This window comes from Notamacropus eugenii, chromosome 6, assembly GCF_028372415.1.
Source record: "Notamacropus eugenii isolate mMacEug1 chromosome 6, mMacEug1.pri_v2, whole genome shotgun sequence".
NCBI classification, from domain to species: domain Eukaryota; kingdom Metazoa; phylum Chordata; class Mammalia; order Diprotodontia; family Macropodidae; genus Notamacropus; species Notamacropus eugenii.
Window position 1 is genome coordinate 204,160,592 of NC_092877.1, and position 25,602 is coordinate 204,186,193.

Sequence of the window (25,602 nt, forward strand, 5' to 3'; positions counted from 1 at the left end):
GTCATCAAAGAGATGTAAGACTGTAAATGGAAAAAGGCTGATCATGCACCAGGATCAAGCTGTTGGGCAGCCTATTGGCTCTACTGGAATGAGATCAGAAGTTTCCAGGATGTTGGGTGGACATCCCCTTGGATTATTTATGGTAGGACAGGGACAGAGGTCACATAGGAAAAGAAGGTAAGAGTTGGTTTGTCTGCTGAAAAGAGGGCCCAAATGCTTAAGGTCACAGGTGCATCAGAATATCAAAGTTGGTGACATGGAAAGAGCCTAGGATTTAGAATACAGACACCTGGGCTCAAAGTCAGCAGTAGATGCCTGCCAGCTGTGTGTGATCCTAGACAAGGCATTTAACTTGCCAGAACTTCAGGGTTTCTTTGTGTGTTTAAAAAAGAGGAGAGGGAAATGTTACTAAACTACTCAACTACAAGGGATTGTTGTGAAGAAAGTTCTTTACAAACTTTAAAGCACTATGCAAGTGAGTCATTTTCTGAATTAATAATTACAGTTTACAAAGTACTTCTACATGTTTTCCTCATGACAACCCTGTGAGGTATAGGGTAAGTACATATTACGGATGAAGAAAAAGGCTCAGAAGTAAACAGCATGAACAAGGCAGTAAATTGCAAGGCTTGGGTTCAGTTAAAAATGAGGGGTTTTTTTCCTTTTTTTATTGCCAGAAGACTGATAGAACTAAAACAGTTCTATATGAACCATTATTTTTACTCTAAATTTCTTAATTCCTTTCTTTATACCTTTTAGGAGGCACCAAACTGGCACAGTTAGATATTACTCTGGGCCTAGATTCAGAAAGACCTGAGTTCAGATATGATCTGAAATACTTAGTGGCTGTGGGACCCTGGGCAAGTCACTTACCTTCTGCCGGCTTCAGTTTCCTCTGCTGTAAAATGGGGATAATTATAGCACCTCCCTCTCAGGGGTGCTGTGAGGATCAAATGAGGTAATATTTGTAGAGCACTTAGCACAATGCCTGGCACATAGTAGGTTATAATGATAATGTTGATTTCCTTCTTTTATCTTGTTGTTATTTCTTGTTTTTTCATAGAATCATAGATTAAGACTGGAAGGAAATGTGAAAAATCATCTAATTCTCCCCCTCATTTTGCAGATGAGGAAACTGAGGCCCAGAGAGATTAAATAACTTACTTTCCCAAGGTCAGGCAGGTAGTGACAGAAGTCAGATTTGATCCTAGTTCTTCCTCTAACTCCAGATCCAGTTTTCGTTGTACCATGCTAATTCTTCTGGCATATTTGGTCACTTGTAGGATTTATGGTAACCCCCATTCTCTGTTCGTGATATATGGTTAAAAAAAATTTATGTCAGTAACAGCAGTGACATTTTTATGATTATGCTTTATTATATTTTATACTTGAGAATTGGTTATGAAATTTTGGCCTTAAAGTGGAGTGATTTTACTTTTCAAGCTTCTAATCATTTCTCTCCCCTTCCTGTTTCCAGTGTCACTTTTTTGGGGGGAAGGAAAGTAGGGACTAGGTCTTCCAAGCTTGTTCAAACTTGAAGTGCAACAGTCATTCACAAGCCTGGTCCTGCTGCTGTTCAGCAAAGAAGCTTTGACCTGCTCCATGTACAGCTTGGGCCACTTTGTCTTTCCTTAGGCAACATCATATTTTAAAGAAATACTTCTTTATTCAGAGTACCAAATAATTTGTCATTTTAGTGTGACAAGCTGAGCTCTGATAACGAAGATCTCCTAGCTCGTATTGAAACTCTACAGTCTAATGCCAAGTTGTTAGAAACCCAGATTCTGGAAATCCAAAAAGCCAAGGTCATGGTGGACAAAGAATTGGAAACTGAAAAACTTCAGAAAGAGCAAAAGATGAAGGTAATTGTCCATTTATATTTTGTTATTCTCATTTTACATTGGTAAATTAAGGGAATTCCATAGACACAGTAGCCTTGGATTTCAGTAAGATATTTGACAGTCTCTTAGGTCCCTTTCAATTCAATAAACACTTAGCAATTATGATGTTCAGTTAATCAACAAGCATTTATTAATCACCTACTGTATGCCAAGTACTGAGGATACAAAGACAATAATTAAATGGATCTTATTCTCACAGAGCTTATATAAGTGCTAAAGATCTTATTTTTACTGAGGAAGATATATGTGTGTGAATAAGGATATACAAGAATAGATTTAAGGTGACTTAGGACCATGGAAGGCATTAGCAGCTGGGTAGAATCAGGAAAGTCCTCATGTAGAAGGTGATACTTGATCTGAGCTTTGAAGGAAACTAAGAATTATAAGTGATGGTGAGGAGAGAGTGAATTTCAGACCTTGGGAACAGCCTGTGCAAAGGCACAGAGATGGGAAATGGAATAGCTTGTATGAGGAAGAGCAATAAGGCTAGTCCATTAGATGATAAAGTTCATGAAGAAGAGTAATGTATAATAAGCCTAAAAAGGTGAAGTAATGTTTTGTATCCTTGTGGACAAGATGAAGAAATACGGGATTTACTGTGAATTGGATCAGTAAGTGGTTAAACAAGTTTGCTTACATAATAATGATTTTGGATCACTACATATTATCCTGGAGACCTCTAGTGGCATGCTGCAGGGTCCTCTTCGTCACCTTTTTTGTTCAGTTTTTTTGCAGTGATTTTAAATGATGGCATTAATTGGTATATATCTTCAAAAAATGTTCCAAAGACACAGAAGTGTGGAAGGAAAGCTGTTTTACATGACAGAACTGGAATACAACAAATGTCTTGACAAGTTGGAACGACTGACCAAACCAAATAATAAAAATTATTAGTAATAAATGTAAAGTCCACCCAGGTTCAAAAACTTAGCTGCACTAGTGCAAGATTGGGGGAGATTTGGAAAGATAACAATTCATGAGCAAAAAAATGTGCAAGACAAATTTGAGTCAGTAGTATAATATGTCAACCATAAAAATCTAATATAACCTCTGAAATTATATAGTGCAGGTAAAGGGAGCTTAGACCTGATAGTTGTCTTTTTAAATATTTGAAGATCCATCACGTCTCCAAGAGACAGTCTATATTCTTTAAAGCTCTAGAGTGAGAGAATTAGATAGAACTTTGCAGTAATTAGAGGTATCCAAAAATGGAACAGACTTCTTAAAATATTACAGTCCCTATTATTAGAGCCATTCAAATTTGTCAATGACATTGTTGAAGAGAATAATGTATAAATTAAGCTTTGGACTAGATGACCTCTGAACTTGTTCTCTTCTGGTTTTAAGATTCTCTGACTCTTGTGTTGTGAGCTAAAGGTTTATTCATGATATTACTTAAATAAAAGAAAGACTGAGAAAATGATCAGCAGGTATAAAATGACTTTCATTACATCTTGAATATTTGCCAACTTGATTTTCACATAAGGGATCATCTGATTTTTTTATAGCTGACAGTAAGAAATTAAGGAGCTGGCTATGATATTCACCAAATTTAGATTAAACATAAATCAGGAGATTTGTATAAAGTGTCATAAGGTAGAGCCAGCGTATGGTACAGTGGATAGAACTGGCTTTGGAGCCAGGACATATTAGCTATGTGTTACAGAAAAAGTGCCAGCCTGTGTTAGTAGAGGGAGTTTCTCCATCTGGAAGTAAATCACCAGTCCTGTTTACCATGAGGTAACTTCATTTGGGTATCCTTGTTGCACATGATTTTTTAATGGTTTTGTTCTGATTTTTAGGAGCATACTAATACTTTAAAGGAGCTTGAAGAGCTTCAGGTGCAACTTCAGAAAGAGAAGAAACATCTTCAGAAAACCATGCAAGAGTTAGAGATGGTTAGGAAGGTAAATTGCCCATTTAGTTAAATTTTGTAAGCCAAATGTTCACAGTACCAAAGAAATATTCTAGAAGCTCTGTTAAGTTTTTAAATTATTGTGTTGTGTAAAGTTAGTCATTTTTAAAATAGTACCCTCATAAAAATGATAGAATTCATACATACTCTGAAAGTGTAGAACCTTCCTATAAGAATCCTGCCCCTTTTATAATTTTACCTATTTTGAAATCTTATATAACTTCACACATTTGTTAGACTGCATAGAAATCTTGTTAATTTTTTCTTTTTGTGAACAATTATAATGAAGGGGAAAAACTTTATTATCAATTTTCAAATTGTAAACATTTAACTTATCTATATTTGCAAAAATATAAATAAGAATGGAAAACCCAATAAGAGTGACAGAATTTACTAATAAAGAGAAATATTTAGGGGAAAATTATTTTGTGCATGTAAAAAAGCAAAACTAGAATAAATCTAAGAAAAGCATTGGATAAAATTAGATAAGCCTTTGGTTCAGGCATCGATATATAAAATAATTCCTCTTTTATTGAAGGGGTTTTATGTTCTCTACTGATAATTTTTTTTAAAAATTAAAACAATTTTGAACTGATTTGGAATTTTGTGTGGATCTTCTATATACAAAATATGCAGGATGCTCAGCAAACTACATTGATGGACATGGAAATAGCTGATTATGAACGTTTAGTGAAAGAACTGAATCAAAAAATTACTGATAAAAACAGCAGAATTGAAGATTTAGAACAAGAAATTAAAATTTATAAGCAAAAACAAGAAACCCTACAGGAGGAAATGAGTGAGTAAAATGTAAACTCACTTTTCTCTTTACTTATAACTTGAAAGTGATGTTGGAAAGACATGTTAAACCTGAAGAAGACCTAAGAGGAACTTGACAGCTCTCTTCAGATATTTGAAAGCTGTCAAGTGGGAGAAGTATTAAACTGTTGATCCAAGTTCTGTCCTGTCAGCCAGTGGGTGGAAATGAAAACAGTTTTATCTCTTTGTAGGCAAAGCTTCCTAATACTTAGAGTTCCCTGGAATGCGTTGGTCTGCCTTGGGATCCTCCATCACTAGAATCAGATGGAGGCTAGATAACTGCTTGTCAGGATTTTATAAATTAGATTCATTCTTAGGTTAATAGTTGAAATAAATTACTGGAATCCCTCTTTAACTCTATAATTCTATGATTTTATTTATTGATTCAGTTTTCAGAATGTCACCTTGCTTGAGGAATGGGAGATTAAAGATTACTCACACATGGATGTTTGCCTACTATGTGTGTAACATATACTATGAAAGATAGAAGAAATGATACATGTGAATTAAGGAACTTGAAGTACAGCTAGAGACACAAGACCTGCATTAGTGAAAAAGTAAATTACAACGCAGAGCAGAATATGATCAAAGCTAAACTGAGTAATGCTGAAAGTATGTGATGTAGGGGCCCAAAGAATTGGAGAGATAAGAATGTATTGGGATGTTTGAGACCTTCACACACAGAAGGTGGGTCTTGAACTGGAAAGTAAAGAGAGTACGGTATAGTTAAAGGTTTAGAGGAAGAAGTGAACACTGTGTTTGAAAGACATTGTGGAGAGGACTGATTTGGCTGGAATGTACAGAGTTCATACTAAGAAGTAGTAACGGGAAATGAGTTGAGATAAGTATGAGAAATGAGTGGGAAAGTATGCTTGGTTAGGTCAGACTATAGAGGGTCTTGAATGCCAGTATGAGGAATTTGGTTTTTGTTTTATAGGTAATTGGGAGTTTTAAACCTTTAAAGGTTTTTGAGCAGAAAAAAAAATTATATGATTAGTAGTAGAGTTTGAGAGAACTGAGACCTTAGAAATCATCTAGTCCAGAAATGAAATCACTTTTAGGAATAGTTATATGATGGTAGATAATAAGCAGAGAGAGATAGTGAAAACAGAAAAGATGTTTGAAAAAACTATTACACTAAATCAAACATGAGATGAAGTGTCCTGTACTTAAAGTGGTCGAAGTGGGAAGAGGAAGGAGATGAAAGGTCTCCTACAATCTCCTACGGTCCTACAATTGGAAAGCAGCAGTACATCTTAAGTTACATTTGCATAACATAGAATCTGAATTGTAAAGGACGAATGACTATACCCTTCATGTTTGTTAGATAGAGTGCCACTATATACGTTCCATATATTTGGGGAGCCTAAGTCATTCTAAACATGTGAACATGGCTTCATAAAGTTAATTACATCCAAAGATATAGTCACTGAGCAATTATAGCGATAAAATAGAAAAGCTGCAGAAGGGAAGCATCCAATAAGTGTGGTGGCCTCTGCCTGACTCATTAGTAACAGTTTAATTTCTGTGCTTCTTAGGAGCGTTTCAGAACTTAAGAAATATTTTGTCTTTCAAAGTTGTAATTGGTTTCATAGCGAATCATCCCTTTAATTTTAAACTAAAGTTCAATTTAAGTAACTCACAAAATGCTCTTTATTTTTGATTTCTAAAACTTTTTTTTTTAATACTAGGTTCACTTCAGTCTTCAGTACAACAAGCTGAGGATAAAAATACCAGGATTAAGCAACTTCTAGTAAAAACCAAAAAAGAACTAGCAGATTCAAAACAAGCAGTATGTCAATTTCTTGACTTTGTACTTTAATAGTCTTCTTAACCCATATGTTAACTCTTCACTAATTTACCAAAACTTTCACTCTTCAGGAAACCAACCAACTAATACTTCAGTCATCTTTAAAAGGTGAACTCGAAGCAAGCCAGCAGCAAGTTGAAGTCTATAAAGTAAGGTTCATTTAAATAATAAATTTTTTTATTGGAAAGTAAGGTGACTTGTGCATGTTCCTAAATAGTCACATTTATTAAGCAAGATTCTTCAATGTGTAGATTGTTTTAAATGTCTTGCAGTTGTATCAGTGAATAGTTGCTTACAGTTAGGTTGTAAATATACTGCTTACAAAGAATTGAGATATCCCCATTAAAGAAAGCTTTTGAGAAGCTACATAGTTTTCAGTACCAGAACAGGAGTGAAAGAAAATTAAATCCTTTATTACAGTTTAAGCTTCAAGGTGAAGAAACTACAACTCAGAGAGGATGCAGGTGATAGCAGTAACAAACCACAAGAGGTCCTCTGCCTTGCTGCTGTAGTCTTGGAGACTGAGGCCCCACAGGCTAAAATTTAATTTAATCATAAGTTTTAAAAACAAACTGACAGTTTTTTGATGTTTGAGGTGAATATTAAAATGTAACATCCATACCTAGGCAGCCAGTTTTTATCTATTTAACTAGTACTTATTCTCCTGGAAAGTTTATTTCTTCTTGGCTGAGATTCCTTATTAGTAATGAATAGCTAATTTTTAATTTACATTTTATATACTTTTTAAATGAAGTATTTAAATGTCATGTAGTTTAAGATTCATCTTTTTTATAACTATAGCTTGTTTTTTAAAAAAGTTTTCTGAATGCCTTGATGATTGAATCAGTCATTTTAATCAATGAGAAATTGATTTAATACCAGTGTTTTGAAAAAGGAATATTTTTTTCAGATTCAGTTAGCTGAAGTAACATCAGAGAAACACAAAATCCAGGAACATCTGAGGAGTTCTGTAGAGCAACACCAGCGCAGTCTGAGTTCTTGCCAACAGAAAATCACAGTTCTACAAGAAGAATGCAACACAGCTAAGGTACTTTATACAAAATAGAATTGACTTGCTACACAGTATTTGTTCTCTGTTGTTTCATAATTGCTCAGATGAATTTCCTTACCTTTTGGTGTGGCACCAAGTGGCCTAAAGAAACCTTAAAATAACCCTAAATGGAATCTAATAAACACATCAATTTTTGTTCTTCAAAACTTATTTTCCATTATTATTAATGATCATAGTTATTCTAACGGCACACCCGTTAAGGTTCTATAGCAAAAATGTATGAAAGGAAAATCCTTCATTGTGTCCTTGAAGTGGACTCACTCTTTCACACTTCAGTCCCTTAAAAAGTAAAGGATCATAGTGCCCTAGTTGACCAAAGTGTCCATTATTGTAAATTTAAAAAGGAAAGTCAGAAGACATAAAGAACAACAGTAGTTTTGCATTTAACCTTAGCTGTGATGCGAAATTGTTGAATCCCAAAGATTGTTCAAAAAATGATAGAAACATTTAAGTAAGATAAATGAATTTGTTTTGATCTTTTTTAATGGTATTTTATTTTTTCCCAATTATACGTAAAGACAAATTTTAACATTCACTTTTTTTTCATTTTGAATTCCAAATTCTTTCCCTCCCTCTCTTCCCCCCTTCCCTGAGATGGTAAGCAATTGGATATAGATTATGAAACATATTTCAATATTAATCATTCAACAAGTATTTATTAAATGTCTGTCGTGTTCTTGGCACTGTGCTAAGTGCTGGAGATATGGAGAAAGTAAAAAGCATGCAATCTAATGGGAGAATCAACCATGAACATGTATATATTAAGGCAAAAGGGAGGTACATTTCAAACTCTCTTCAGGTACTAGGGTCAACCCTGTTGAGGAAGAGGAAAATGCAGTTCTCCTGCTTACCACCAGCGTTCTCAGGTCCCCACTGCTACACTTCCATTGACACAAACTCAGCTATTCACACTACCACCATTAGATCTTAAACATAACTGAATAATTAGATAAAAGTGATAATAATCATAATATTACAGGCACTCAATATAAAGCTATAACCCTCCCCACAAACGAACTGTCAAGACTGAGTAATACTTAGCAATTACTTTTTTCAGAAGCAGACTTATGCCTTTGAAAAATGAACCATCAAGGGTTACTCCTTTAAAGTATCTTTCCCTTTCTTGAACATCATATAGTGAGACAATGGAAGGGCTCACTATATCAGATTGTAGGGAAAAAAAGGGTGAAAATTTAGAATTCAGAATCTTATGGAAATGAATATTGAAAACTAAACATGAATTAATATTTTTTCTTTGTTTTTTATTAATTTTATTTATTTTCAGTGTTCTATTATCACTACTACATAACTTAGACTTTTCCCCCCTCCCTCCTCCCTACCTTACCCCTCTCTCCCTGAGACAGCATACAATTTTATATAGGTTCTACACATATGTCCCTATTAAGTACATTTTCACCATAGTCATGCTATGTAGAAGAATTAAAATGAATGGAAGAAATCATATAACAAACCAAAACATAATACAAAAGAAAACGATCTGTTACATTCTGTGATTGAATTCCATAGTTCTTTCTCTGGATGTGTAAGGCATTTTGCCTTAAAAGACCACTGGGGATTGTTTTAAGTTCTTGCATTGCAATGAAGTACCAAGTCTGCCAGAAAAAGCTCTTGCACACTGTGGTCATTGCTGTGCACAGAGCTCTTCTGGTTCTGCTCCTTTCACTCAGCATCAGATCATATAAATCTTTTCAGGCCTTTCTGAAGTCTTTCTGTTTATCATTTCTTATAGCTTAATAGTGTTCCATTACATTCATACACCATAATTTATTCAGCCATTCCCCAGTTGATGAATATCCCCTTGATTTCCAGTTTTGGGCCACCACAAAGAGTGCTGCTATAAATATTTTTGTACATGTGGGACCAAATTAATATTTTTTTTAAAAAATAAAATACCTTCTGAGATACAAGGAATAAAAATAAATAAATAAAAGGGCTCAAGGTTAGGTTGTGAGCCAACTGCAATACATAATCAATGAGGAACCTCAAAAAGGAGCAGGAGTAATGTTTGATCTTTTCAAATGAAGGATCATCACATCTCCCACATAGTAAATAAATACTAAATAAATGCTTAATGGTTAGTTAATTTCTTCTCATTCTTAGATCCCTGCTGATTGCCAAATATTTATCTGAGAAGCAGTTAAAGTGCTATGAAACTGTCTAAAATACTTAACTTTCATGTTTCATACAACTGTAATAAAGACTGTAACTTTGAGATCTATATTAGGGAGCTTCTACACTTTTGTTCTTTAGTCCAGGGAGTTCTCCATCCTGGATAGGTCACAAGTCTGGTCAAAAAAAAGTCTTGTTAGTGCCAGCAATTTGAAAGAAATGTATTTCCTTTAGAGTGATTTCTAACAAGCATAAAATAAAACCAAGTCATTTTCTGTTACATTTGTTGTTTTTCATCTCTTTCCTTCCTTTATAATAATCTTTTACAGGAGCAAAAAAGCTTATAATCTCTTTTTGTTGAAAAAAATAGGTAAACCAATTTACATTTCATGACAACAGTTTATTTAGAAGTCTTTTCAAAACACAGAAGGCCTAATGTGAATGCATTTTTATAGGTGAAAACTAGTGAATAAGTTTTTCTCATCGTCTTTGGGCTATTTTAGAAAAATACCAAATGACTCAAATGCAGCCCAAATATGAACTGATACTTAGATAATAGGTCCATGCAAGTGACTGTGAAGAATCAAATTATTTAAATAGAAACATATAACACCTCTGTGCCATTTTCTACTTGAGCCTTCTTTTGCTGTTGCCATTTGTAATAGTTTTACCACTTTTAAAAACTGTTCAGTGATTCTGATTGTTAAATATTTGCAAAATAGGAGTTGGAATTGGGGTATTTAGAGTTCATTACTTGTTAGGGTGAAAGTAGCACATGTTAATCTTTTAGTTCAAAAAAACTGATTCTATAATATTCAGATATAGATACAGCTACTGCTCAAATAGTACCCAAAGGAGTGAGCTATCATTAATTCCATACAAAGGTTATATCTGTGGACTAAAAATTTGCAATGTTTCCCTTGGGATCCACTACATATTTTTGTTATATAATCACAATTGGGCCCTCACTGGCAAGAAAATCCTTTTAAACCTTCCAAATTTATTTACTGTCCTCTTTAACACCTCAACTTTTCCAGACCTTTTCATCTCTCCTCACATCTTCTGTTGCTCACCCTCCTCCCTGCCCAATCTTTTAACTGAGAACCTTGCCTCGTATTTCATTGAAAAATGGAAGCCATTTCCTGAGAGATCCCTTTTTATCCCCTCCTCATCTCCCTTCATTCAAATGTCTTCCCTCACTAATCTCCTTCACTACTGTCTCACAGGAAAAAACAAGTTTGTCTTACTAAGACAAACCCATTGTATATCCATTCCATTTTCTCTAGCATATCACCACCTCAGTTATCCCCCTCTCACTTATTTTTATTCTCCTCTTAACTAATGGCTGGTTCCCTGATGCAAACACAGTTATATCTCCCTCATCTTCAAAAAAGCCTCATATAATCTATCCATCTCCAGGAGCTATTATCCTATATATCACCTCCTTTTTGTGACTAAACTTCTTAAGAAGACCTACAGTCCATCTCTACACTTCCTTTCCTCTCTCTTTCTAACCACAGTCTGTTTCTGACTTCATCATTTAACTGAAATTGTTTTCTTCAAGCTTACCAGTGCTCTCTTAATTGACAAATTAACAAATTGACAGGCAGCATTTTCTCATCCCTTGACCTATCTGTGCCATTGACTCTGCTAATTATCCTCTTTTCTCTTATTCTTTATTATTTATTTTTACTTTATTCTCTCTACATTATCATGATCCTGCTCACTCTTCATTCTCTTTCCATCTATCTGATTACTTCTTCATATTTCTTGCTAGATCTTCATCTGAACAACACCCACTAACTGAATGTCCTCCAAGCCTCTATTCTGGACCCTCTTCCTTTCTCTTTTTGTAGGATTTTGCTTGGTAATATCATCAGCTCTCATGTGTTCAATTTATCTTCTCTATGCAGATGATTCTCAGACTATTTTTTCCAGCCCTACCCTCTCTCCTGATCTCTAGCCTCACATCTTCAACTGCCTGTTGGTATCTTGAACTGGATATCTCCTAGACTAGACATCTTAAACTCAGCATACCCAAAACTGAACTAGATATCTTTCCTCCAAAACTCTCCCCTTTACTTAATTTCCCTATTACTGTCAGAGGTGCCACCATCCTCCCAATCACTGGAGATTTCAACCAGGATTCTCCTTGATTCCTCACTCTCCCCATTTCCCCACCAGTATCTGTTGCCAAGTCCTGTCTGTTCTACCTTCATAAAATCTTTCATTTACCTTCATACCTTCTCTCTTCTGACACTGCTGCCACCCTGCTGCTGCAGGCCTTCCTCACCTCAGACTGGCACTATTGCAGTAGCCTCATGACTGATTTCCCTGCCTCAAGTCTCTACCCTTTCATTCCATTCTTCCACCTATTATCAGAATCATCTTCCTACAACACAGATGTGTCTGTCACCTCTCCCTAACATTCAGTAAACTCCAGTAGCTGCCTCTGATTTTCAGCATCAAATACAAGATCTTCTGTTTGATTTCATTACTAGGCCCTTTGCTGTCTTTTCAGTTTCTTACCGTTTACTTCCTTCCACATACTCTGTAATCCAGTGATGTTGGCCTCCATACTCTCCCTTACACAGAATGCTTGATCTCTTAATTTCTGCAAGAAGCCTTTCTCTGTCATCTTTAACATTAGTACATTCTTTCTGAGATTTTCTCCAATTTGCATTTATATATCTTATTTGTACATGGTCCTTTGTTGTCTCTTTCATTAAGTTGTGAGTTCCTTAAGGAAATTTTTCCCTTCTTTTTATGTCCAGTATACTTAACACCAGTGTATGGGACATGCAAGTCACTTAATCCTTCTTGACTTGACTTAAGCTAGTGTGTTCTGGGAATTAAATTATTATTGTAATTATTTCTCATCCATTATCCCTCTCTGTATTCTATAACAAATTGCTTAATTTCCCAGTATTCTAATTTATTTCTCTGGAAAAGAAGTATAGTAATAACATTGAATTGTTTGGATTGAACCTGTGATTTCATTGGTAGGAATTCCTAGTGAGGAAACTCCCTCTACTAATGCAAATCAGTACCTGGTCTGTAATTCATAATCTTAGAAAGCTTCCTAACTTAGAGATTGTTAAGTTTGACAGACAGAACATCATCAGTAAAGCTTGAACCTAGGACTTCTTATGCCAAAGCTGGCTCTCTGTCTGCTACACTACTCTGCTTCCCATATAAGCATTGTGGCAACATTGAATAATCTCAGTAAAATCCTGAAGACTGAAAAATAATGTATTAAGCTTATACAAATATAGGCTTAATAAATAAATATACAATATTTACATTATATAATATGATAATGTAAACATATAACATAAGATGTTATAAATGTAAATTAAGCCTATATAAATATTAAATTAAGTTTCTTGTGTGAAACATAGAATGTTAGCACTGGAAGGAACCTTAGAAATCATCTCCATCAACCCGTGTATTTTATAGATGGTGCAACTTAAGCCCAAAGAGGTTAAAAGAGTCAAAGGCATCGTAAGAAGACACAAACCCCTCTTTCAGAGAACGTGTGTCTTTTATAAGCTTAAGAAAATGAAAGCCCAACATAAATCTTGCATTAGAACTTCATAAAAATTGATTCAGAGGATAAGAGCATTTCTTTTCCTGCCTGCACCCTACCTCATATAAGTTTTTTCTCTTTGTACATAAATCCCTTCAATACAAAAGAAGCTGATATGTTGTATTTGAGACTAAAATGTGTTTCTTTTTAAATGTTATAGGCTGAGCAAGCTGCCATTACCTCTGAATTTGAGAGCTACAAAGTCCGAGTTCATAATGTTTTAAAACAACAAAAAAATAAATCTTTGTCTCACAGTGAAACAGAAGGAACAAAACAAGAAAGGTAATTTTTTTTTCATTTTTGCTATGAAAGTAATTGCTATCAACAAAGAGAAACAAAATAAGAAATGAAATGTTACATAAAAGCCTTCCAATTTAAGAAAGTATGACCAAATGAATTAACATTTAACAAAATATCCATTTCCTCTTTCCAAGTATGTAAGTCAAATTCTAAAATAGAAGGGATAAACAAGGTTCTTTTGAACAATATGTTTCTTTTTATTTTGAAGTTTTATATAGTACATTTTAGATTAATCGAGGGCATCCTCAATGAGTATTCATAAGCAACAAGGTAGCTTTCATAAGTGGTCCTCACCATGGACCACATTTTTACCATCTCACAATTAAATGAAAAATAGAGACAATATAAGAATCTTTTGTGTTCATTGTTTTGTGATAATGGAAAAAAAATTGAGTCATTGGTAGAACATAACATACCTTTACAATAAGGTGTCCTCCTGTCCATATATCGAGATCAATCATAAATTAATGGAAAACAAACAAAAATTACCCTCTTATCATTAACGTCAGGCAAGATGTAAAACAAGGCAATATATGCTCATCATAGGTATTCACCACTGCAATGGAAGTCCAGGTTGAAGGATTCCCTCTGGATGGTGAGGGTTTTTTTTAATATTTCTTATTAGAGATGACGGACATTGTACTAATTTTCTTCAAAACCCAAAACATTGTATAGTCTACTGAAATTACGGAGAATATTTACTGACTCCAAGCTTCCCATGAAAGCAGTGAGGCCTGTCTTTTCAATACTAACATTTTACTAATATTGCTACACGTCAGAGAAACATGAAATACCACTACCTCCAAAGATGAGTTTCACACAGAGGGCAATAGAGAGGCACATGATGGGTGTAAGCAGGCTACTGCATAGAACCAGTAAGAGCTTTGAAGAAGGAGAATAGGACTAGAGAATATCAGCAGGGGATTGTTTGACAGGATAAAAGAAAAGATGGTCTAGTGAAGTAGCAAGAGTTGACAGATTGACATCCATGATGACCCACTAGTTTATTAACAATGTCAGGAGAAAGCAAGAAAACTTATAGCCAGCCCACCCACTCACCTCCTAGGCCTGGCCTGTGGCAACTATTAGGAAAACATGGAGAAGAGCAAGGTAGGAATGGATAGTTTTCTGTCTCCATCTTTGGAGGGAACTCCCAAACAAAGAGATCACAGGTATATTTGGATATTTGAGAGTGGTATTATAAGATAGCTATCTGAAAGGGAGACAGACAGACACATACCTACTACAGCAAAACCTTGAAGTTCACACCAGACTTAATAATGATCAAAAAATCCGTTAAGAAATTAGTTTCTTTATAAAATAATTTATAAAATAATTGTTTTTATTTTCAAATTATAAATATTTTAAAATTCATCTGTCCGTCCTATTTATCCCCTTCCCCTTTTACTACCCCCATTAAGTAAACTTTAAAAAAGAAACAAAACCTAAAAAACACATCCCTCTCAACATATCTACATAGTCTGGTAAAAACAAATTCCACATGAGCCATGTTCAAAAATACTCTTTATCCATGTCAAGAGGTGAATGGCATGATCTGGATTCATTCTTCCAGAATGCGTTGATCAGAATTCTAAAGTCTTTCATAGTTTGTTTTTTCCTATGATGTTACCAGTATATATTTTTTTCCACTTTGCATCTGTTCATAAAGGTCTTCCCATTTTTTTTTTCTGAAATTATCTACTTCATTATTTCCTCTGGCACAGTATTTTTGTTTAGCCATTCCTCAATGAGAGAAAATCCCTTTTGTTTCCAATTTGTGACAACCAGGAAAAGAGTTGTTATATTTGCATATTTAGAGATACTTTGCCCGTTTCTTTGGGGTGTTGACGTACTAGTTGTGATATAGCTGGGTCAGAAGTTTAGTAACTTTTTGCTATCCTCATCCAGAGTCTGCATGCAGATTGAAGCGTACTATCGGCTCTCTCTCTTGTTTTGCTTCTATTTTCTCATAGTTCATTCCATTGCTTCTAATTCTTCTTTGCAACATGAGTAGTGTGAAAATATGTTTAATGTGAATGTGTATAGACAACCTGTATATGATTGCATGTCATGTTGGGGAGGGGGAGAAAATTTGGAACTCAAAAGCTTGTGGAATTGAATGTTGTAAACTAAAAATTAATTTGTTTAGGAAGTTTAGTAGCTTTGTTGGCAGAGTTCCAAATTCCTTTCCAAAATGATTGAACCAGTTTATTAGCTCCACTATAACAGAGCACTAATGTACCCCCAGCATTTGTAAATTTCCTCTTTTCATCTTTCTATTCTGATAGGTAGGTAGAAGGTAGAAACTCAAAGTTATCCAGATTTTTATTTTTCTAACTTTTAATGATGTGTAGAGCATTTTTTCATAATGATTACTAATAACCTGGATGTCTTCCTCTGAAAGCTTTCTGCTTATGTCCTTTTACCATTTATCTATTGGGGAAAGGCCGTCTTATAAATTTAAATCAGTTCTTTGTATACTCTGACTATGAGATCTTTATCAAAGAAACTTGTTGCAGTTTTTTTCTTGGTTACTTGTTTCTCTTCTAATTTTTAGTACATTAGACATATTTGTGCAAAATATTTTAAATTTTATATCATCAGAATTGTCCCTTCTATTACTTGTTTTGGTCAGGAATTCTTCCCCTTTTCATATGTCTGAAAGGTAACTTTTTCTTTGCTCCTTCTTTGTGATGTGACCTTTTATGTCTAGTTCATGATCACTTGGAGCTTAACTATGTGTATGGGTCTTTTCTCAGTTTTTAATTGGAAGGGTGTTGGCAGTTAATGCTAGCTTTTTAAAATATATACATATATGTATATTTTAAAACAAGCGATACAAAATGGGGATTTGTACTTTCATAGAGTATTTTCTCTTTTTGTTCCTTTTTTTAGTGTTTAAGTTCATAATAAAAATACTTTTCTTTTTAAAATTCTAACACATATTGGTGAAAAATGTAAGGACATCTCCAAATACAGGCTGTACCCCTAAAATGAAATTTCTTTGAAGGAATACTAAGCTTATGTATGTTCTGGGTCATACTCAAATTTCACATAATCTAACTTTGGGGGAAAGTGGAGTCCACAGTCAGACCATTGAGAAATTGTAGCTTTGGTTTCATTGCCTACTAAGGACAAAAGGAGAAACTTGATCAGTTAAGGTGCTATATCGAATTTCAGGCAGGGAATAAAGGGAAAAAGCTAGCTGCGTGAACAGTTAGGTGTCTCTGGTGAATACATGACGTACTCTATTACTTTGTTAAATGGCTGTGTCAGGCCTACAGCACTCGCAGCCTGCAGGCAGCTTATAGCACATTCTGCTTGCAGCATGCCCAAGTATTTCAGGGAGCCCTCAAAAACCATGGAGAACATCCTTGTATGTCGAGGAAATCCTTTGCCCTGCTGCAGGCAGCTGCAAGTTGTGCAGGCCTGCACTTTATGTTAAGCTTGTTGCATCTGTTTTTATTAAAAATACAAACATTGGCATTTTTCTGAGACTGATCTTTCAAATTGTGAATGTTTAAAAACATCATTTTTATGCATATTGAGAAATGATTGAGTTGATTTCCATAAATATTTAAAATCATTTAAAATTGAAAACTGAATTTTGGTCAAGAAATACATTTTCGTGTATAACTATTAGTCTTTATGTACATCTCAATTACCATATTGAAATAATGTGTGGTTTAAGCACTTCCAGATCACTTTTTTGGACTACCCAAAAAAAATGGAGCAAAAGATGATTCAGGAATTCTTTTGATGCATGTTTTTGTTTTTATAACTAAAGATTCAGCATTCAAAAAAATTTTCCCATCAGAACCTCACTGTTCTAAGTCAGATCAAATATCCTGGAATGTTTGTGTATTTATAACTTGGGAACTTCTTATTTTGAAACCTGTTGACAGAGAATGCAGACTAATGAATGATGGCCACTAACTTATCACTTGTAAAAGTCATGAAATATGACTGTTAAAGAATTTAACTAACTGAGTTTTCATCTGACTCTAAGAATACTTGGTTTGGGTTTTTTTGTTTCATTCCAAAATATCTCTGAATTCTAAGGTCAGAAAGCCATAGTTGTGTTGAATTTTTTCTTGCTTAACCATTTTCTTATTTATTGATTTATATGCACACAGCCTTTTCTGAAGGTAGAATTTAACAAAGCAGAAACTATTTATGCTTATTCTTTTACTTTTAGCTTTTCTTAACATACCATTCTTTCTTCTACTGGACAGTACTCCAGCTTGTCCTCCACAAACTTTAGAGCCATGTCATATTTCACTCGTGGCACAATTGTGTTACTTCAAATAAATTCTTTGGTGCTATTCAATTGTTGAATTCCATTCTGATGTAAAATATGTTTACTCAGGGATATCTTGTACGCCCCAAATTGCCTGGTGTGGACACCAAAATGTCAATAAAGTTCTCCATTGTGACATCTGTCTCTGACTGTATACTATCTCCTGATGATATAACTGAACAGCTTACCTATTTGTTGAATTGTGGAAATTAAAATATATTTCAAAGTCAGATTTCCTCCTGTTTTTCCCTCCAGACAACATCTAGAAATGATGATAGACCAACTTAAGATGAAATTGCAAGATACCCAGAATAATTTTCAGACCAGTGCATCTGAACTTCAAGTGTTACAGTCTGAACACGACACTTTATTGGAAAGGCACAACAAGATGCTTCAGGAGACGGTCGCGAAGGAGGCAGAACTCAGAGAGAAGTATGTTTGGGGGGTACTAATATGTTCTTTTGACTTAATGTGTCATGCAGTCATTTTCAGTCGTTTCCAACTCTTCGTTGACCCCATTTGGGATGTTCTTGGCAAAGATACCAAAGTGGTTTGCCATTTCTAAGAAAATGATGTGAAATAAGAACTATAACAAGTTGGTGGTTTGTCAGTATAATTTACTGTTAGAAATTATGCTACTATAAATCAAGCTCATTAATATTTTATTTATATATTTGAAGGTTATCCATTCAATTAAGATTACAGGTCTAGAACTGGAAGGAGCTTTAGAGCTCACCTAAATGATGATAAGATGATAACACTGAAACGCACAATGAGATTCCAGAGTTCACACAGGCAGTAAGTCAAAATTTGGCAGAGTCAGAATTTGAATTTAAGTCCTGGGGCTTTCCATTAAATCACTTATTCAGCAGACCTTAATAAGAAGTTGTGGTTTTTTTATAGAGCTGGACTAGGCATTTGAGATCAAAGTTTGGAAAAGGTACAGGCTTTCCCCTCCTAGAACTTGAAGTCTATCATCTTTAAAATGTTTAATTTCAGTTGACATCACCATGATGAAGTGAAATTTCAGTGTGTCCATCTGTGGCTGATCAGACTAATACAAACTCGGAATGCTCTACCACAGGTTGGGCACAGATAGTCCATGTGACTATTTGGGGTGGTTATCCCAAATTTGCGCATCCTGCATTTACTTTGTGCTGTCTCAATTCTGCTTTGCTCAAAGAGCACAGCACCCTTTCTGATGTGGGCACACCAAGCTGAGCAGTCCTGTGCCAGTGTCTCCTATGTTGCACAATCAAATCCAAAGTTCTTGAGAGTATCCTTGTATCGCTTCCTATGGCCACCATGTGATCGCCTGCCCCATGTGAGTTCTCCATAAAACAGTCTTTTTGGCAAACGTATATTCTGCATTTGAACAACGTGGACAGCCCATTGGAGTTGTGTTCTCTGAAGCATAGTTTGAATACTTGGCAGTTCAACTCGAGCAAGGACTTCAGTGTCAGCTAAGTCAGCTAATCCCATAATAGATACATACACCGAAGTAAGCAGTGTACAGGTATCACACAGAATTTCAGAGTCACAAGGACTGTGTTGTCCTACACCTAGCTTAGGAAGAATTCACTACATGTAATACTTGTATTCATATAGCCTTTGCTTAATGACTTCCAGTGAGGGAAACCTATTGTCTCTCATCCTACTTTGGCGTAGCTTTAAAATTGTTAGCAAGTTTTTACTGACATCAAGCTTATATTTGCTTCTTGGTAACATCCATCCTATACTCTTCTCCTTTTCAGGCTAAATGGCCCGAATTCATAGGATCATGTAGATTTAGAGCTAAAAGGTACCTTATGTAATGTGTTCAGTTCCCTCTCCTTTTACACATGAGGAAAAATGAGGCCCAAAGAGGTGCAATTATTTTTCTGGGGTCACATATCTAGTAAGTGTTAAAGAAAAACTGGAACCCAATATTTCCTAAGTCCAGCTCTCTGTCGGCTGACTTACGAAATGGCATCATCTTGAGGCTTTTCAGCATTGTTTTTGCTTTACCATTGTCCTTTATAAATGTGTTCAGAAGTGAATAGTGTTCCAGATGTGGCCTGACTGGGGCAAAGTGGAATTACTGTTGCTTTGATCACTAGTTTGGGAAGATTATGCCTCTTAACGTAGCCAAAAACTGCATTAGCTTTCTTGACTACCATTTTACACTGTTGACTCATAAAGTTCCACAAATCAGGCGATATTTTGAAGTCAAATGTAGTAAGACTTTATGGTATCCCTACTAGATTTCATCTTATTCTTTTCAGTCCAGCATTGGAAGGCCTTCTTGCATCCTGATTCAGTAATCCAGTATTAGCTCTCCTTTGCAGCGTTGTATCATCTGCATTTTGATAAACCCATCATATATCTATCTATTCAACAGCATTGAACCATCATCGGTGAAGACTGTTTTGGTCTGGTCATTCAAGCAGTTCCAAATTACCTAATTTTAGTACCAAGTCCAGAGATTCTTAACTGGGGTTCCATGAACAAGTTTTAAATATTGTGATAACTGTATTTCAGTCTAATTGATTTCCTTTATCTCATATTTTATTGCATGCATTTAGAAATATTATTTTGAGATTGAGTCATAGACTTAACCAGAATAGTTAAACCTCTGATCTAGTCCCTTTATATCTCTTCTTTGCACAAGAAGACTTTTTCAATTGCTTTACTAAACTGTATTTATTGCATTTCACTTTTCTGTCAGTATACTGATCCTGTCCAAAAAAAGAAGAAAAGAAATTTTAAGTCTGGCAAATGTATTTTTCTTTCAAGAAAAAGAGATTCAAATATCTTCTAAATATGAAAAAGAAAACCAGTTCATTTTTATAACCTCAGTTTGTCACATTAATACATTTTTTTAATCAGACCAATGATTTCTTGATACAGAGCTTTCTCAATAAGGAAACTACCTCAATCAATGCAGAATCCCCACCTGTTCTGTAACTTTATTGTAATATTATTTTAATTTTATTATAACCATAATATCTCATGTAAAAGATTTTGTGAGAATAGGTAGAACTGTTTAAATAATTTTGAGATGTTATAAGGAAGCCAACAGTAGCTTATATTTATAAAATACTTTATGATTTATGAAGTATTTTATATACATTCTTTGAGCTTTGCAACAACCTTTGAAAAAATTATATCGTATTTTTACCAGTGACAAATTAAAGTCAAGAAATATGAAGTTACCCGAAGTTACTTAGCTACTAAGTAGTAGATCTGGAACTAAAACCTGGTCATTAGGCTCCTAGTACAGACTCTCCACTGTCCTACTGCAGTGATAGTATAGTACATCAAGTTAAGAGAAGGATGAACTATTCTTCATTAAGCAGCTTTTATTAATAAGCATGTGAGCACACTTTAATTTGATTCCAGTAATATGAATATTTAGAGAAATTCCATCAGTTTTAATCTTCTAAATTAGTCAGTTTTTATCAAGGTTCACCATATGATTAACTTAATTCTAGGAAGACCTATTTGATCAGCTTTTAGTAAATGTTATAACTATAATAACAGCTACCATTTGTATATCAAAAAGCTTTACATATGTCATTTCATTTGATCTTCACTGCAGCCCTATGAGAGAGGTACTATTTTTATCCCCATTTCAGAGATGAGTTAGGCAGAGGTTAAGTGATTCACCTAAAGTCACATAGCTGAAAGTGTCTTACTCAGGATTTGAACTTGGGTTTTCCTGACTCCAAGTCCAGTGCTAAATGTATTATATCACCTGCAGTTCCCTTTAAAAATGTTCATGCAAAATACATGAATAATGAGGGGAAAATATCATTCATACTCTTATATAATTATTGATGTGATTCTAAAAGAAAATGAGAAAGCTTGCCCTCAGTAATTTTGAATTATACTTTGGGAATTGGATTGTGTTTTAAGTGAGATTGGAAAGTGATTGATATTAATATAGCCATGCCCTACAAAGAAGAAATAAAATGGTATTAAAATATCTTGTATATTTTTTAACATTTTAAGACTTACTCAGAGAAGCAGATGTCTAGCATTCCAAATTGAGAGCAGCAGCATGCGGCAATGACAGTTTTCAAAGAAATGTAAAATTGAGATTTTTAGAAAGGCGTTTTTGTCATACTGAGTGTATACCCTAATTTCCACAGAGGAACAGGTTTTTTTTTGTTCTCCCACCAATCCCTAAAGAAGCAGCAAGTAAAGTTAAATAGTTTTAGGAAATAAACTTTATTCATCCTTCAGGCTCTGTTCAGTGCAGTCAGAGAACATGATGATGAAGTCAGAGCATGCACAGACTGTGAATCAGCTAACATCCCAGAATGAAACACTCCGAAATAACTTCCGGGATCAAGTGAGGCATTTACAGGAAGAGCACAGGAAGACCATGGAGACACTGCAGCAGCAACTTTCCAAAGTGGAAGCTCAGTATTTCCAACTTAAGAGTGACCCTACTACCAGAAGTATGTATGAATTCATGAAAGTAGTAACTTTTTGATGGTCTCTTTTTTTTTTTTTTGACTTTCACCATTTTCCATATTACCATAAGAAATGCCATGCTGAAATCTTCCTATTCATAAATGTTTGCAGTGATTGCTCTTCATTAAATCAACTTAGAAGTTTTTCATTAAGTCACTCAGAAGTTTTAAGAATAGATCATAAATATCTTTAACTTAGCCTAAATTATCCACTGACATCTGAATCTTTAGTCATATTTTCATCCAACGCAACCTTTTAGAGTCATATTTCCTTTTGAGATAGAGAACGTTATGAAGTGCAAAATGGATTATTTTGATTACGTTAAATAGAAAAGTTTGCACAAACAACCCCAATGCAACCAAGATTAGGAGGGAGGCAGAAAACTGGGAAAGGATTTTTGCAACTAGTGTCCATGATAAAGGCCTCATTTCTAAAATGTATAGAGAACTGAGTCAAATTTACAAGAATACAAGTCATTGCCCAATTGATAAATAGTCAAAGGATACGAACAGGCAGTTTTCAGTGGAAGAAATTAAAGCTCTCTATAGTCATAAGAAAAAATGCTTTAAATCACTAGTGATTAGAGAGATGCAAATTAAAACAACTCTGAAGTACCACATCCCACCTATCAGATTGACTACCATGACAAAACAGGATATGATGATAAATGTTGGAGAAGATGTGACAGAGTTGGAACACTAATTCATTGTTGGTGGAGCTGTGAGCTGATCCAACCACTCTGGAGAGCAATTTGGAACTATGCCCAAAGGGCTACAAAAATGTGCATACCCTTTGACCCAGCAATATCACTTCTAGGACTATATCCCAGAGAGATCATAAAAATGGAAAAGAGTCCTACATGTACAAAAATGTTTATAGCAGCTCTCTTTGTAGTGGCCAAAAACTGGAAATCAAGGGGATGCCTATCAATTGGGGAATGACTGAACAAGTTGTGGTATATCAATATAATGGAATGCTATTGCACTATAAGGAATGATGAATAGGAAGACATCAGAGAAGTCTGGAAGGACTTATATGAACTGATACTGAGTGAAAGGAGCAGTGCACAGCAGCAACCACAGTGTGCAAGGAATTTTTCTGGTAGACTTAGCTCTTCATAGCATTGTGAGGATCTAAAAAATTCCTAGTAGACTCTTGAGGCAAAATGCCTTCCACATCCAGAGATAGAACTGTGGAATTGGATCGCAGAATGAAGCAGACCATTTTCTGTTGTGTCATGTTTTAGTTTTTTTTTTATGGTTTCTCCCATTCATTTTAATTCTTCTGTGCAGCATGACTAAGGTGAAAATGTATTTAATAAGAATGTATGTGTAGAACCTATATAAGATTGCACACCATCTCAGGGAGAGAGGAGGGAGAGGGAGTGGGGAGAAATCTAAGCTATATGGAAGTGATTGTAGAAAACTGAAAACAAATTAGTTAAAATGAATAAATCAAATATTAAAAAAAATAAACTTGCTCATAGAATGATACTTGGTCCTAGTATTTTGGGGGACTGTACAACATTCTTTATTGCTGTTCATTAAGCAAACTGATTTAAATATTTTATGATCAGAAGAATGACAAAACACCTCATTTCACAAAGCATTAGCTTCATAGATAATTTCCTTTGATTACAAAAAAGTTAAAGCCTAAGCTTTAGAAGTGACATCTTCAGGATAGGTTTTTAAAATGTTTTCAGGTTTGCTTTTTAATACTACTGCTAGCTTCAGCATAGCCCTATAAGCTAGAAAAGGTTGTTATGACTTCAGCTTCACCAAGATGACTAGTTAGATTTAGATTCTGCTGCCCAAAAGGGATGACTAGACTCAAACACAGCCTTTGAATCGAGTAAAAACTGTTGCAGCATCTTGGAAGCAGGCAAGCAGCACACTTTGGGGCTAGGTTTATCTAGCGCAAAGCAGTGCTCTTAACAATGTTTTATTTTCCTTCAACATCAATCATATGAAATTTAGTTAATCACCTTGTTCTTCTCCCATCCCCTCACACATAACACTCTTCTCCACTGCCTTATTAATGAGAGCAGGAGTTGATGAGTAGAGAAATTAAGACTCATGAATGTGTTTAGTAGTGTAATAACCCTCTACCTTGAGTTACCAAAAAATTTGTGTGTTAAGAATTTTGTGAAGATCATTTTACCTCATCCAGCTGTTTAGAAAGCATTAACTTTCAGTCCCTGTAGAAATGGATTAAATGATAAAAGATTCTATGTCATTAGGAATTATATTCATCTCTGGTTTTTAAGAGTAGGCTAGGAATTTCTTCTTTGTACCACTTGACACTTCAAATAATTTTCCCACCTTTGAATTTATCCCAATTATCAGTTCATTTTCATTGCTGGTTTTTCATTTAGGCATGTACAAACTTATTTGGAATTGCTTTCATCAGATCATGAAGAGTATTTTGATCTTTTTTTTTCCATTTATGGATTCAAAGACATACCATTCTTCTTGTTTTATTTTATCTAATTAGATTCAGCTTCCTCACATCAACCATTGAAAAATCTTCGTGAAAGGAGAAACACAGACCTGCCCCTCCTTGAAATGCACACTGTAACCAGGGAGGAGGGAGAGGGCATGGAAACAACTGACACTGAGTCTGTGTCTTCTGCCAGTATCCATACACCATCTCTGGAACAGCTTCTTAATTCTCCTGAAGCTAAGCTTGGTACGTTCTTTTTTTTAAAACATAATTTTCCTTACTTAGAGTTCCTACCACCACTCTAAATGATGAGGCCCCTCTGTGGAGTCATGATGTACTTTTTGGAATGCTGTTGCACTCCTTCCTGATTGCAAATAGTAAGCCTCACGTAGAGGGTGGCTTGAGATTTGGTCCTCTCCTAAATCTGAGCCAGGTGGATGCATCCAAATTCATTGGCAGTACTAAAGGGGCACTATCACATGAAGAAGTGATACGTAAATAAAAAGGTGAGTAAATATGATAATAGATGAAATGTGTTAAATTATAGAAATAAAATAAACAGCATAGATAAAAGTAAAACATTTCAAAAGGAATATTAAAAAGGGCAGCAGGGCCTGCTGGGTAGAGAGCTGACCATGAACTCGCTGGGCGACCTTATCAAGAAACACTCTCTTAAGAGCCCTGAGTAAGGTCTTCTCTGCATTGATGAAGGCAATTTCCTCACTTAAAAGTAATTAATTTTTCATTGTCTAAGTCCTGTGATCTAGGTTCTGCCACAGAGAGGATCTATGACTTCACCTTTCTAGGCCTCAGTTTCCTTCTCCATAATAAGAGTGTTGGATTAGAAAATTTATTTCACTTTT

The 25,602-nt window shown here is 34.9% G+C and overlaps 1 protein-coding gene across 2 annotated transcripts in view; it reads left to right on the top strand.

The window, feature by feature from the left end:
• Positions 1–25,602, top strand: part of GCC2 (GRIP and coiled-coil domain containing 2) — a 52,504-nt gene that overhangs the window by 21,298 nt on the left and 5,604 nt on the right. For both annotated transcript variants that reach the window (XM_072621807.1, XM_072621809.1), the window contains 10 exons: positions 1,698–1,862; positions 3,704–3,808; positions 4,453–4,615; positions 6,327–6,427; positions 6,517–6,594; positions 7,356–7,493; positions 13,397–13,518; positions 18,092–18,268; positions 22,064–22,281; positions 24,791–24,985. In XM_072621807.1, coding sequence (XP_072477908.1) covers positions 1,698–1,862; positions 3,704–3,808; positions 4,453–4,615; positions 6,327–6,427; positions 6,517–6,594; positions 7,356–7,493; positions 13,397–13,518; positions 18,092–18,268; positions 22,064–22,281; positions 24,791–24,985 — 1,462 coding nt within the window. The remainder of the gene's footprint in view (positions 1–1,697; positions 1,863–3,703; positions 3,809–4,452; positions 4,616–6,326; positions 6,428–6,516; positions 6,595–7,355; positions 7,494–13,396; positions 13,519–18,091; positions 18,269–22,063; positions 22,282–24,790; positions 24,986–25,602) is intronic.